The following is a 14532-nucleotide window of genomic DNA, read 5'->3' on the forward strand; positions in this document are numbered from 1 at the left end:
TTGACAGTAAGCTGGCTGAAAAAAATACTTTTTAAGATACTGCTGCTTTAAATGTATGGCTGATATGTTGGTTAATCAGTCGACTGCAGGCTATACCTGGACAGATAGCCCCTACTTTTTATCCAGCTAACATTAGTTAGCTAGATTCCCAGTGTTACACTATTAAATGTAGAATGACAGGAAAGTCTAATAGTTTGTGCATTAAATGCTTAAAAACAACTACTAAACTCAGTGGGTATTTTTTCTATATTTTGATCAAGCATTATGCATTTCAGCAACAGTAAGAATATTTTAAATAAAATCAATTAGACCCTGTGACATTATAAAAAAAAAAAATTTGGTTTTATACGTGCAACAAGCCAACACTGGGCTGTAGGACGGGAAGTAAGGGTTAGCTACTTAAAGCTAAAAATAAGCTCTGCCATTGACTGACTTTTTTCCACCAGGTGACCCTTGATCTCAAGTAAAAGTAGGCACAGACACATCTTCTCACATTTTAGGATAAATTAGAAACTGTTAGCGGGACTATTTCTGTCATCTGGCACTGTGGGCAATTCATGCAGACACATAAGTCGGCAATTTAATTCTATAAAAATCTGGTTCTTTTTAGGTAACTATGTAGTATTAGTGCAACAAATGCACTCGACAAATACAAGTAAGCAGGCTTGCATTGACATGCACACCCAAAGTCATACACAAACATCGCAGAGATTTTTTTTCTTTACCATCTAATCTCCTCTGGCAGTTCAAAGAGCCATCCTCTCCAGACCGAGAGTAAATATGAATTCACAGTTCCAGACGTTATTCATTTCCTCAGACCTGAAGTCGCTTGATCTTTTGTCTCACATTATCTCAACTCTCTAGTTTTGACACAAATTGTACTGTTGTGTTGCTCAAAGAAGTTTTCCTCCTCTAACAAAACTCTTGAGTCCTGTTAGACGCTTACTGGAAACATCAACTCTCTTTAATGTGCCAGGAAAAGTATGCAAAATGTGAATTTATACAATTATACAGGTTAAGAAGTGCTTCCAAACTGGCTAGCTCAGATTTCTGGTGAAGACCAGCGTTCTGACAGCCACCTGATGTTCTGAGCTTTGCCATAACTTGAAGGAGGAGGTAAGGATATGGGGGAAGACATAAAGATGAAGGGTAGAGGTGTGGAGCAGAAAAAGAAAATTAGATAAGGAAGTGGTGTGGGTGAGAGGCAGGATCCTTGCTCACTGTAGCCTGGAGATGAGGCGTTTTTATCAGGCCCAGAGACAGTCTTGCAGTCCCCTCATTGCAGCATGGGTGATTGAGAGGTCTGAGGTTGTGTGTACTCATTCTCACCCCAGAACATATGTGCACGCACACACACACACACACACACACACACACACACACACACACAAACACTCTTGTTTTGCTATATGTAGTGAGGACCATGTGTTGACTCCCATTGACTTCCATTGATTTTCAGTCATTTTCAACCCTTTCTATGACCTAACCCTGACAATAACCCTAAACCTAACCATTACCAGTGCTTACCTAACCCTAACCTTAACCTAAAGTCAATTCACACCTTAGTCCTAAACCTAACCGTTAGCAAAATAGGTCGTGAGGACCAGCAAAATGTCCTCACTTTGGTACAAACGGTCCTCAATTTGATGGTGAAATCGGGAAAATGGTTCTCACTGTGATGGCAAGACAGGAACACACACACACACACACACACACACACAGATACACACCAAAAAAGATAAACTTTAAAAGCGTTGTAACTTTCCCTCAGCCTGCCTGCATCAGTTTTCCCTCTGCTTTCTTTCCAGAGCAGATCAAATGTGTGGGACTATCTCACAGTCTGGTCTTATTTCCTCTGATTCTTCTGTTTCACATTATTTAATTCTGAAAGCTTTGACAGTATACTCCCAATAACATCCACCACAACACCCAGCCATCTCTTTTCTCTCCTCTGCCTATCCCTTAAACTCATGGGTCTTTGATGAGAATCCATTCATGGATTTAATGTTTTTTTCCCCTGCCTTTTTTCTATCCAAATCTCGAAGATGTGTTTAGGAAAAAGTGAGCGGAGAAAAGCTGCCCTGCTTCTACTTCCAAGAGCAAAGTGGACTGCATAGGACAGCATTTCTGTTGGCATCAAGAGACTGAGAAACTTTTAGCTTACAAAACAGGGCATTCGAGTCAATATGGATCTGAGGCCTGACTGACTTCAGTCCCACTGGTGCAACGACAAAGTGAAAGTTTTTTCTTCCCTCATCTGAAGTCAAACTTGGAAAAAGATTAGAAAGTACAGAAAAAGCAAAAAAAAAAGTGATGTTCAACCTTTTCCTTAGGATTTATTTTTAGAAGCAACCTCTTTCAGCTGCTAAAAAGGGAGGCAGAACTCATTAATCTCACTTGTAAAAAGTGAAACTAGCACACAGCGGGTAGCGTTATCTATCAGTCAGAGTTCAACACACGGCAGCACTGCTTTGAATCCTCTCCAGATTGCCTGACAACTGTGGCTTGCTTCTCCTTGCGTACACAAAAAAAAAAAAGATGCGAGAGAGAAAGAGATAAACTAACTGTTAGCAACAAAACAGCTTTCACATACCTAAAAACAAAACATGAGACCCTTTATCAGGATTTCTGTCACACTCTCAGTTCTGGGTGCCATATGGAGCCAAAATGGCACCTCAATACTTAGGAGGAACGTGCATTCCGGTGCTAATGCTGTGCAGCTGACGTGGGCTGGGGTCTAATGAAAAATGCTCTCTTTGATGGGCCCTGTAGAGGGATTAGGTTCCGATCAACACCACCTTAGGTCAGCTTCCTGCTGGACTAGTAAAAGATTACGAGCGATTTTGCAATTTGGGTTCAGTTACAAAGGTGGAAAAAGCAGAAAAAAGGATAGAAAGAAAAGAAAAGAATGAGGATATACAGTGGATGGTTAAAATATCCTCACCCTTTGTACTATTTTACATTTTTGTCATGTAACAATCACAACGTTTAATGTTTTATTGGGACCTTTGTGACAAACCAACACAAGGTAGTGCATATTTGTGAGCAAAGTGATGCACTGTTTCCACTTGTAACAAATGAAAACCTAATAAATGTGTGCTTTGCATATGTCTTCAGCCCCTTTTCTTATGACACTCCTAAATAAAATCCACTGCAACCAAAGGCTTACCTAACTAATAAACAGAGCGCACATGTGTTCATTTAATCTCAGGATGAATTAAGGCCTGGTTAAAAAACAAACATAATGTTTAAAGCCAAAACCCCAAGCTATGAACATTTCCCAGTGTATGACACCACTGCAAACCTCCTTGGATATGGGCGCCACCTAAACTGACAGGCCAGGCCAGAAGAGCATTAATGAAATGTTATGATGATATTTGGTGGTTCTTATTGAGATAACGATGAACGTGAGAGTACAAAGAAGATAAGAAGATGTGCAAATGATAATTTCAGCAGGTTGCAACTTGAATGTAACTGTAAAAGGTCGGTCTACTAAGTAATGACTAATCTGGCCTGAATGCAAATGACACACCACACTTTAATTCACAAAAAAAGAAAAACATATATTCATTTTCTTCCACATCACAATAATATTGTGATTGTTTGTTGGCCTATTACAAAAAATCCCAATAAAATAGAAGTTTGTGGTGGTTAACTGACCAAATATGAAAAAATTCAAAGGGTGTGAACACTGTAATAAAAGTACTTGCAAGATTTCCAAAGTTGTAAAATGTAAAGCTGGATGTCAGCTCTACTCCACAGCCACTGGTAAAGAGGTTCAATGGCCAGTGTAAATGCATGTGTCAGAATGAACGTTGGCTGGAAGTGAAGAGGACCACCGAAGACTGAAAGAGCACAGATAAAAATAACAAATGCTTCAGAAAATTAATCTTTTTTTTTTTTACACTTTGTTTGATTTCATGTCAAAATACTGTATATAATGGACCAATTTGATATTTGGGAGGTGGTATTGGTGAGGTGTGCCAGTTGGGAGCACATATAGGTTGCATTCTGTCAATTGACCAGGAGGGGGAGACTGCTATGGCTGCACAAACCAAAACTAAGTCCACTTCTCACCCAAATGATTGTCACACTGTAGTGTAGAGACAAGGGTTTTGTGCAAGAGTGTTTTAATATAAATGGCTGATGAAGGATGACATTGATGCTTTGAGTTAACTTGAAATTTATACATATTCTCGACTATAGAGCCATCTTGTGAGCACTGTGTGTTTCAGCTTGTGAAAGCAGACATAATTGGGTAATTTTGCAGAAGAGCTTGGATAGTTTAATGAATGAATTTGCAAGACTGAACTTTGAAGCCAGAAAACAGAATGTACAATTCTACACGTTTGGCTTATAAATGGCTGAATTCCCTCATCAGCATTCAGTCATTCAGCCCTGCAAATGCCTGGTAAGGAGACATTCATTGGATTTGGGTGTGTTGGAGATGGGATACATCCAAAAGCTGCAGGACAGTAGTTCTTGAGGACTGGGTTTGGGCACCCCTGATCTAAACCATTCTAATGTAGCTCTGGCTGTATATTCAAGGTCGTCCTCCTGCTAGAAGGTGAACCTCGGCCCCTGTCCCCGTCTTTCGACACAACATTTTCCATGTAGGCCAAAGTGTTCCATTTTTTTACATTCTCAACTAACCAGTGCATGTCCTCACACATTAGCTGTGTCCCCTATATGTCTTTACCAATCTGCAAACTATAAATATCATGATTGTGTTTCAACAATGACTTTCTTCTTACCCTCTCCATAAGGGCCACAAACGCTAATAGTTTTACAGTCGATTTTTTTTTCTTGGTTTAAACTGAGATTAAAATAAGCATTGGAGGACTCTAATAGTGGTATCAGAGTAAAGACTCCTGAAGACAAATACATGCCCACTTTTCAGATTTTAGCTTGTAAAAAACTGGGACAACCATTTGTCCTTATCCTTTACCTTCACTATTTGGACTACTTCGTGTAGATACATCTTTTTTAAATCCTAATTAAATACTGAACATTATTTCCCATATTTACCTTATGAAGAGTGGCATCCATCTCCTGCTGGTGGCTCCTCTTGAGGTCGTTGGCAATCCGTTCCATGTCGGAGCGCAGCTGCTGCATCGATGCCTCCTTATTGAGGCTCGCTTTTTGCCTCTCTTCCTCCTGAAGCAACGCCATCTCCGCCAGCTTTTGCTTGTGCAGTGCATGGACCTGCTGAAGCTCCTCATGTAGACTTGACACCTGGGCCTCCAAATCAGAAATTGTCTGCAGAATGATAGAAAAATGCATCGGGTTGAGGAAAATGACAGTCATTTTCCTATTTAATCAGCGCAGAACAAGCTATTTTAAATGACAAATTCTTTAAGTTTGTGTTTTGTAAAGTAGAAAGTCTGAACATTTAGTTCATTTACTGATTTAACTGAAAGAGTAATGTTTGAGGAAAGAGGTGGGCTGATGGAAAGAGATAATTAGATACAGTATCAGAGTGAGGGAGCGCCTCTGTTGACAATCTCTGTTTCTGACCCTTTCTAAAACAAATTTAAAGGCTTCCACTTAACTCTGTGTTGATGTGGGTGGTGGCCTCTGCAGCGAACCGACTTCTCACTCTAACTCCCACTTTTTTGAACGTCTCAGCATCAACTTTTTTTCAGAAGAGCATGTTTAATGGTGTTGCCAGGGGGAGTTAAACATAACATAGTGCAAATGCTAATAAGCACAAGCGAGTGGTCCCAAAAACTGTGAAAATAAACCGGTCTGACATGTGCTGCTGGAGCACGAACTTTGGAGTTTGGAGAATATCAAGAAGAAACAAAAAAACACTAAACATCCCATGATTAGGACGATGGAGACTGTTTTGAAGGAAACGTGGCACAGGGAGTAATAATTGCAAATTGTAAACATCCATAGAGAGAATATTTGTTCTCATATGGAACACTGACTTCTTGACATTAGGCTAGAGTAATAAGATGGCCTCAAATACTCAAAGTAATTGTACTACATGAAGATAAACACCTCAAACTTAAAGGCCTTCTAGGATGGCTCCACCAATTGGAAGCAATGAGCAGTAACTATTAGTGAAGTGTTGAGAAGTCTAAGATGAAGGGCAGTCTTTCACTCCAACATACCTGTATTGCACCTATTCCCCAGATATTGCACACTCTTTGTTCTTACTTCGGTTAACAGCATGTGCTCTGCCTCCAGTTTGGTCCCCAGCCGCCAGAAAGGCCCAGGAATCCCAGGACAACACCCCGTTAAGGCACTCAGACAGCGAGTGTCTGAAGTGCTTTTTATTTAGGGGGCACTGAGGAGAGGCAAAGGGGACTTGAAAGGAGCGCCACACAAACAAGCAGAAGCTGTGGCTACGAGTCGCACTTTTGTCTGCACTGATTCACACAGACAGATCCCCTCGTGCGCGGTTGTGTGTAGAAAGACGTGTAGTCTAGCTGTCACACACTGAGGAATAACAAGCAGCAAATTCAAAGAAAACAAACATGAAATCTTGTCCCCTAAATTCTGTGTGATCGTTCGCAATTTTCTCTGCTCTTGCAATCAAGGGCAAGAAGCAATCCGATGTGAGCCCTCGGGAGTTTTTAACGCATTAAAATTCTCCGTTTGGGTTGATTTTGATTTTTTTTAAAGTATCTTAATAATTAAGTAAATAAGCTTGCAGAGCAGAAATCCCAGCATTGACATATAGGAAACTCATGAAGGAAGTCTGCTTTTGGTACAGCAACAACTTAGAATAGATTAATTTATATAGATGAAATAATCAGATATAGTGCCTTACAAAAGTATTCATATTTCCTCATGGAACAATCACGGACTTCATCATTTTATTTAGATTTTATGTCATATATCAGCACAAATAAACTGCATTATTGTGAAGGGAAAGACTACAGGTCCTTCTCAAAATATTAGCATATTGTGATAAAGTTAATTATTTTCCATAATGTCATGATGAAAATTTAACATTCATATACTTTAGATTCATTGCACACTAACTGAAATATTTCAGGTCTTTTATTGTCTTAATACGGATGATTTTGGCATACAGCTCATGAAAACCCAAAATTCCTATCTCACAAAATTAGCATATTTCATCCGACCAATAAAAGAAAAGTGTTTTTAATACAAAAAACGTCAACCTTCAAATAATCATGTACAGTTATGCACTCAATACTTGGTCGGGAATCCTTTGGCAGAAATGACTGCTTCAATGCGGCGTGGCATGGAGGCAATCAGCCTGTGGCACTGCTGAGGTCTTATGGAGGCCCAGGATGCTTCGATAGCGGCCTTTAGCTCATCCAGAGTGTTGGGTCTTGAGTCTCTCAACGTTCTCTTCACAATATCCCACAGATTCTCTATGGGGTTCAGGTCAGGAGAGTTGGCAGGCCAATTGAGCACAGTGATACCATGGTCAGTAAACCATTTACCAGTGGTTTTGGCACTGTGAGCAGGTGCCAGGTCGTGCTGAAAATTAAATCTTCATCTCCATAAAGCTTTTCAGCAGATGGAAGCATGAAGTGCTCCAAAATCTCCTGATAGCTAGCTGCATTGACCCTGCCCTTGATAAAACACAGTGGACCAACACCAGCAGCTGACACGGCACCCCAGACCATCACTGACTGTGGGTACTTGACACTGGACTTCTGGCATTTTGGCATTTCCTTCTCCCCAGTCTTCCTCCAGACTCTGGCACCTTGATTTCCGAATGACATGCAGAATTTGCTTTCATCTGAAAAAAGTACTTTGGACCACTGAGCAACAGTCCAATGCTGCTTCTCTGTCAGGCGCTTCTGCCGCTGTTTGTGGTTCAAAAGTGGCTTGACCTGGGGAATGCGGCACCTGTAGCCCATTTCCTGCACACGCCTGTGCACGGTGGCTCTGGATGTTTCTACTCCAGACTCAGTCCACTGTTTCCGCAGGTCCCCCAAGGTCTGGAATCGGCCCTTCTCCACAATCTTCCTCAGAGTCCGGTCACCTCTTCTCGTTGTGCAGCGTTTTCTGCCACACTTTTTCCTTCCCACAGACTTTCCACTGAGGTGCCTTGATACAGCACTCTGGGAACAGCCTATTCGTTCAGAAATGTCTTTCTGTGTCTTACCCTCTTGCTTGAGGGTGTCAATAGTGGCCTTCTGGACAGCAGTCAGGTCGGCAGTCTTACCCATGATTGGGGTTTTGAGTGATGAACCAGGCTGGGAGTTTTAAAGGCCTCAGGAATATTTTGCAGGTGTTTAGAGTTAACTCGTTGATTCAGATGATTAGGTTCATAGCTCGTTTAGAGACCCTTTTAATGATATGCTAATTTTGTGAGATAGGAATTTTGGGTTTTCATGAGCTGTATGCCAAAATCATCCGTATTAAGACAATAAAAGACCTGAAATATTTCAGTTAGTGTGCCATGAATCTAAAATATATGAATGTTAAATTTTCATCATGACATTATGGAAAATAATGAACTTTATCACAATATGCTAATATTTTGAGAAGGACCTGTATATGCATATACAATTTGTTTTAAAATCAAAATCAAAAAAAGGGTGGTGTGCATTTGTCTTCAGGAGCCCCTGAGTCAGATCATCCTTTTGTTCCACGATCTATGTGTTTAAAACTCCTCCACATACCAAGAAGAACTGGGGGTTAAAGTCGACCCACCAATATCACGCTACTGATCAACCAGCCATGAATCGTTCTGAACTTTTAGTGTAATACAGGATTGCATAACATGCTTGGGATGTTGCACAACAACTTTGCTTGTATCTAAAGCACGGAATGAACCTGGACATCATGCATGAGCATCATGACACAGAGCTCAGCGCTGTCTTACGTAGGTGAATGCTGCTAGTCCTTTTGTTTTCGCAACCTCAACTGCATGGTCAGAAAGCGCCCAAGGCTTGTGATCTTGGCGGATCGAGTTGCATGATGTGAAAGAACAAAGTGATCGTTCGTGGTCACGTGTTTATTGTGGAACCATGATCTGTGAATAATTTGAAGAAACATCTTTTGCAACAATTAGAGATAGTCTCTACCTGGTTTGCACATCGACAAACTGAAATTTTTGCCAACTCTTCTTTGCAAAGAGCTCAGAAACAGTCAGATTGTATGAAGAATGCCGTCAAACATGAATTTTCAAATTTGCCCTTTTAACTTAGGTCTAGACTTTGACTGGGCCATTCTAACACATGGAAATGCTTTGATTTAAACCACTCCTCATATTTTGGTTGTCCTGCTGGAAGGGGAACCGCTGCTCCATCTATCTTCCAATCAACTGTCACCACCATCCCTGCCCTTGCTGAAGAAAATCATTACCACATCATGATGCTGTCACCAACCATGTTTAACAGTGGGGAAAAAAACATGTATCATTTTCCTTTCACTTCACTATTATGCACTACTTTTTGCTTTCTACATACAATCCTAAAAAAAAGCTGAATCCTGCTTTAACATGCTTAATATTTTTAGTACAACAGAACAGAAAGCTAATAACTGTAATTACACAACATATCATATCTCAAAGTTAAAACTGTGCGTATGAGACACAGCTGAGCGTGGCAGTGAGTTACTCGCGTCTGTCAGTCAGTGAAATATGCATCTGGCTGCCATCCTAGGTGTGATGTATGCACATAATAAATGACTTCATGGTTTATAAGGAAGCATGTTGTCACACATCACAGAGCATCAGTGTTCACTGATGAGTTCAGCTGTGATCAGAACTGGGCCCAAGGGGGAGAAAATGAAACACAAATCATCAGAGCTCAAACCTAAATAAACTCTTTTAAAGAAAAAGTTCGATGAACAGCAAAGACAAGATTCAGAGTTATTGGGTCAGTAGGCTGACAGTCAGTAGACTCAATATTATCAGACATTATGGAGGGAGACCCAGCAACGTTTAATACGCTGTGTAGTCAGAACATAACTGACCTTCAGCGTATGTGAAACAGTAATTTGTTACCAAGCAACAAAACAATTTGTATGCAAGAATGACATCACATCAGAGACCATCCCAGTCTAGGCTGTCCTCTTTATCTCAGCTTTGACACAGTCTGTCATCATCCTTTTCATTTGATGTGGTTTAATCGCGTCTCGGGATTTTAAACCATTGGGAAACAAAATACCACAAAAAAGAAAAAAAAAAAGAAACGAAAGAAAGCCTCATAATTTTGTTTACCTCGATTGAGTCAAAACATCTCAAAAAAGTTCCTACTTTCTCTGTATTTAAAGTCCAGTTGGTGTAAACCATCTTTCAGAAGAGAAAGATTTACCCAGAAAAATAACACCCATCCACTGACTTTGAGGAGGAGCAGGTGGACGACAATATGAATGATGAGCTATAAATCTAAGAAACGGTTTCAATGAGTTACATTTAATGGTTTCCAGCTATTATTAATTTTGCCATTATATTTAATATTTGTTATTATAATTATTATATTTATTTCTCTTTAAGACCTTTAGGATCCTTTTGATTGACAATACCTTACCTTACCTACTTTATACCTAGTACATAACTTATATATCAACTGAAGCATAGGATAGTGCTTGGAAATAGGACTGTGCAGAGGAATAGAGTACTGTGAAATGGTGGACGGTGTCCACATGTCGCTGGTGTGGGTTATAATAATTGAAATAAATTATTAGTGCCGTATTTTCGAGTGCTTCACAAGCCCCCAATGCGTTAGACCCTTTAGTAAACTGAACTCAATAGATGCCTTTAGCAAAACCATGACTTTGTAAATACCAGGATTTTTGGATCATAATTGATACATTTAGTGTTTATGGTCATGCATTTCTCATATTTTCCCAACTAATATGCTTTAAAATCAATTGACAGAAATCAACTGGTCTGATCCACACAAGTGTATCACAACTGACACACACACTTTCAATAAAACATTGAATGACTAACTTTGAAAAATAATATTCTCTTCACCCTTTATTTCCTGCAAGCATTTGAACAAAGGACTTTGTACTCTGTGAAAACTCTGTTTCATGAAAGGTGTTTGGAGCCATACTGGACTTTGACCGTCCACCAGAGGGCAGACGACAAGTGCAGGAGTCGATGCAGCGCACTTTTCTGAAGAGAACCTACTTTGCTTAAGAGGTACAGGTTAAATTTGGCATCCTATGGTTTAAAGCCCTATTTCCAAGTCAAACCTTGTTATATAAACTTTCCTGTGATGACTGAGCTGTTAGAGGATAATGAAACAAGAACATTTCGATTTTTATTTCCTAAATTAACTACAGAAGTATCGGAATGACATCGGAATTGCTTAGCCAGAAATACAACCAATGCTAACAGTGCCGCCTAGAAATAAAAATAAAAGATACGATAGTTGACGGAACAAGCAAATGAAGAAACATACAATCTACGAGTGTATTTAAGTATATATTTTGACCAAGAATGGAAGTTTTTGACCTCAAATCTTATAGGTATTCGTGGAAACCATGGATAGATTGGAGGTTGGGCCCTCATTATTTTTTTTTACTGAAAATTCTCACAAATGCTTGCGAATTCGGAAACTCCACAACCACATCAGGGCGACGGGAATAATAGCACACACATTAATCCCTGAAATCAAAACTATGTATCCACTAAAACTCAATTTTAATTACCATTGAAACATGTATGAGTCAAGCAAGTTATTGTGTAGACGTTTTAACCAGACAGAAAAAACACGATTTACTGGAATGTGGGAAAATATGACATGGTTCGGAGAAAGATGGGGTTAAAATCAGGTATCAGGAATGTATGTTGCTGGTGTTGGAAACCCAAAACACATTAGGACACCAATTCATCCTCTGGGGGGCATTGATCAACTAACAGAAACACACACAGCTGGCTGCAGACACCGAGATATTTCAATATTATAGACTAATGACCGAAAGCACAAAAAAAGCACCAAAACACTAAATTACAACTCTGATTAATTTTCTGAACAACAAATAATAAGAAATGACAGTTTAGAAGTGTGTTAAATGATGTAGAAACCCCATTTGCACAACAGATGGGTGATGCAGCCTTTCCAATGCGTTGCTGACTGACGCAGTCTGGTGGGATGAGGTTGTGTCCCTGTTCAAGTTTTTCAGCTCTGTTTATTAGCACTTCGCCACAACAAGGGGATGAGCAGGTATTACTCATCCTGGAAAGGTGTCACTGACGTTGGCTGTTCTCTTTCTCTGCCAACTTTGGACTTATTAACAATGAAGACAAGCAGAGACGATGCAAGACAACGCTTTCAGTGTTCTCAGGGGCTTAAAACGGGCTCTGCATGCAAACTTTAAATGTCTGCACCCAGTTATCAGTGACAGAGAACCCGTCATTGTATTTTCCTTCTTTTTATGGCCTGAAATGCCAATTTTGACATTAGAGAGGCGTCAGATTGTTTCTTTAAAAGCCTGCACAGGCAAACAACAGGAACTGAGAATATGAAATGAGGACTGGGGGAAGTTTGTTTTCAGTCACCCACCCCGTCAGATGCCGAGAGTCGTCAAACCGTACGTCACTTTGACACGGGTGAGGCGGTTTGTTGTGAGCAGACGCGTCGTGTGGTGACGGCATCTCCAGAAATCACACCCTCACAAGTGGTCCTACATTTACATGTTGTGAAAATAATGCTCCCCTGGAATATCAGATCATGAACGGGGACAACGGACTGTGTTTTTAAAGAGATATACTGTTATTACTGCCTGAGTGTGTCTACAAGAAGTAGTGTTAAAACACAATTTCTTAAAAAAAGAAAAACAAATTGAAATGACTTATAAAATTTAATTAAGAACAAAAAATTCTTTTCTGTGAAACTTTTTATTTTCATCTAACAAAAGCTTAGAGTAACTAACCGTAAACAGTTTTCACTTCTCTTCAGAATAAACCAAAAATATTATTGCCAAGTATCTCCTTTCCCAAATTTATATCTCCAGCCAAGGTCCAGTAAATAAAAATTTTGCATGCTGACAAATTTCATTTCTTCACGAAGCCTGACGAGTCAAACACAATCCCAGTTGGGGGCTGGTTTATCAAATAGCTTCCCACAGAGCTCCAATCTATTACCCAGGCTGGAGAGCGCCCAAGACCCAGCGGAGGGCATTAGCCTGAAGACCTGCTGCTTTTGGGGTATATCTTAACAGAATAGCCCCCTCAATGTCTGACACATCCATTGATTCAGATCAAGAATTTATACAGTCATTGTGAATAAAAATGCAGTAATGAGAGAATTAACTGCGCTTTCTGGAAGGAGACGACTACCTGCGGTGAGAGGACAAAGCCCCGTAAAAAAAATACACTTCGCCTGCAGTTTGGGAAGATCACCGGGCGTCTAAAAATATAGATTTAAAAGTAAAAACACAATATAGCTTGGTGCTAGACAGAACTGGAAACTTTAGCATTTTAATTTTTTTTGTTGCATCTAGAAACGTGCTTTGGTAATTAAACAATGAGAAACTAATAATAAAAGTTAGATTTGTTGTTTTGTCCCTTAGATTTGTCATGTTTCTTTTAGTTTTCTTTGTATTTTCACCAAGACATGCCTTCGTTTATAAATATTTTCTATTCTAACATACATATTTAAAGTTCTCGCGCGAAATACGCAGCAACCTGAAAAATTATTCACACTCAGAGTCAGTACCCGTCTGGCTTCAGGTTAAAAGTGTGTCAGCCTGCTGTGCTTTTAAAACCCCAGGACAACGTCAATGGGCAAAATACGAAATGGTTATCCACGGGAGAGCGGCGGGTCACCATGTGTGTTGGTGTGTGTGTCTGCGTCTATGAAGATGGATCTGTCGAGACCCCCTACCTGGGCATCGTGCTTCCTCCACTCCTGAGCGTGCTGCTGGTGCTGTTGCAGGGTGGCCCTGGCCTGCCTCTCCAGGCTGCTCGCCTCCCGCTGTTGCTCTTGGACCAGGTTGTCCTTTTCCGAGTTGTGTTGCTGCTGTAGCCACGTCCTCTCCTGCTCGTGCTGCGCGCGCTGCTCAGCCATCTGATTGGACAAGCCGGCAAAAAGAGACTTCATCAGCCAACACACGCGCTCTAAACCCTGTCGTCATGACAACTTGTCCATCTACTTTTTTTTTCTTCTTTCTCTTCTTCGTCCCGTTTCTTCCACTACTTTCATCCAACCAGAGTACTGGACTAATTAGGCAAGACTAAAAGGAATGTGGAAGAAAAAAAAATTAGCGCAGAATTTTTTTTGCATCCTCACATCATCAGACATGAAGACATGATGGGACGTGTTCACATCTATACTGCTCCCCCAAACCCTCAAGGCTCCCACTGCTAATTGTACGGACTGGCCCTTAATGTCCAAGTCCCATTCTGAGTTCGCCATATGAAAGAGCCGTTAGTTTCTGCTATGTAAGAAAGCTGGTAGGGGTTAGCCATCTGGCTGCGGTAACCACCCCATGCCCCATGCTATGCGCCTGACAGAATGTGAAAATCGGCTTAGGTGAAGAATATGATGATTATTATAATCCAAACCCAAAAAAGTAAGAAAGTTTGAGAGGAAGACGCTTAACGATTCTTGACAGAACTTTTACAGCGGTTTCAAT

The 14532-nt window shown here is 40.4% G+C and overlaps 1 protein-coding gene across 5 annotated transcripts in view; it reads right to left on the bottom strand.

The window, feature by feature from the left end:
- The window catches only part of LOC124862752 (centrosomal protein of 112 kDa-like), a 194053-nt gene that overhangs the window by 78691 nt on the left and 100830 nt on the right, over positions 1-14532 (bottom strand). For 4 of the 5 annotated variants that reach the window (XR_007036996.1, XM_047356857.1, XM_047356856.1 and 1 more), the window contains 2 exons: positions 13782-13964; positions 5029-5259 (listed from right to left, as the gene is read on the bottom strand). Coding sequence is in view for 4 of the 5 variants with exons in the window: in XM_047356857.1 (XP_047212813.1) it covers positions 5029-5259; positions 13782-13964 (414 nt within the window). In the remaining variant the exon portion in view is untranslated. The remainder of the gene's footprint in view (positions 1-5028; positions 5260-13781; positions 13965-14532) is intronic. The other variant, XM_047356858.1, reaches the window with a different exon arrangement.

The sequence above is a fragment of the Girardinichthys multiradiatus genome, chromosome X, assembly GCF_021462225.1.
Source record: "Girardinichthys multiradiatus isolate DD_20200921_A chromosome X, DD_fGirMul_XY1, whole genome shotgun sequence".
Classification (NCBI taxonomy): domain Eukaryota; kingdom Metazoa; phylum Chordata; class Actinopteri; order Cyprinodontiformes; family Goodeidae; genus Girardinichthys; species Girardinichthys multiradiatus.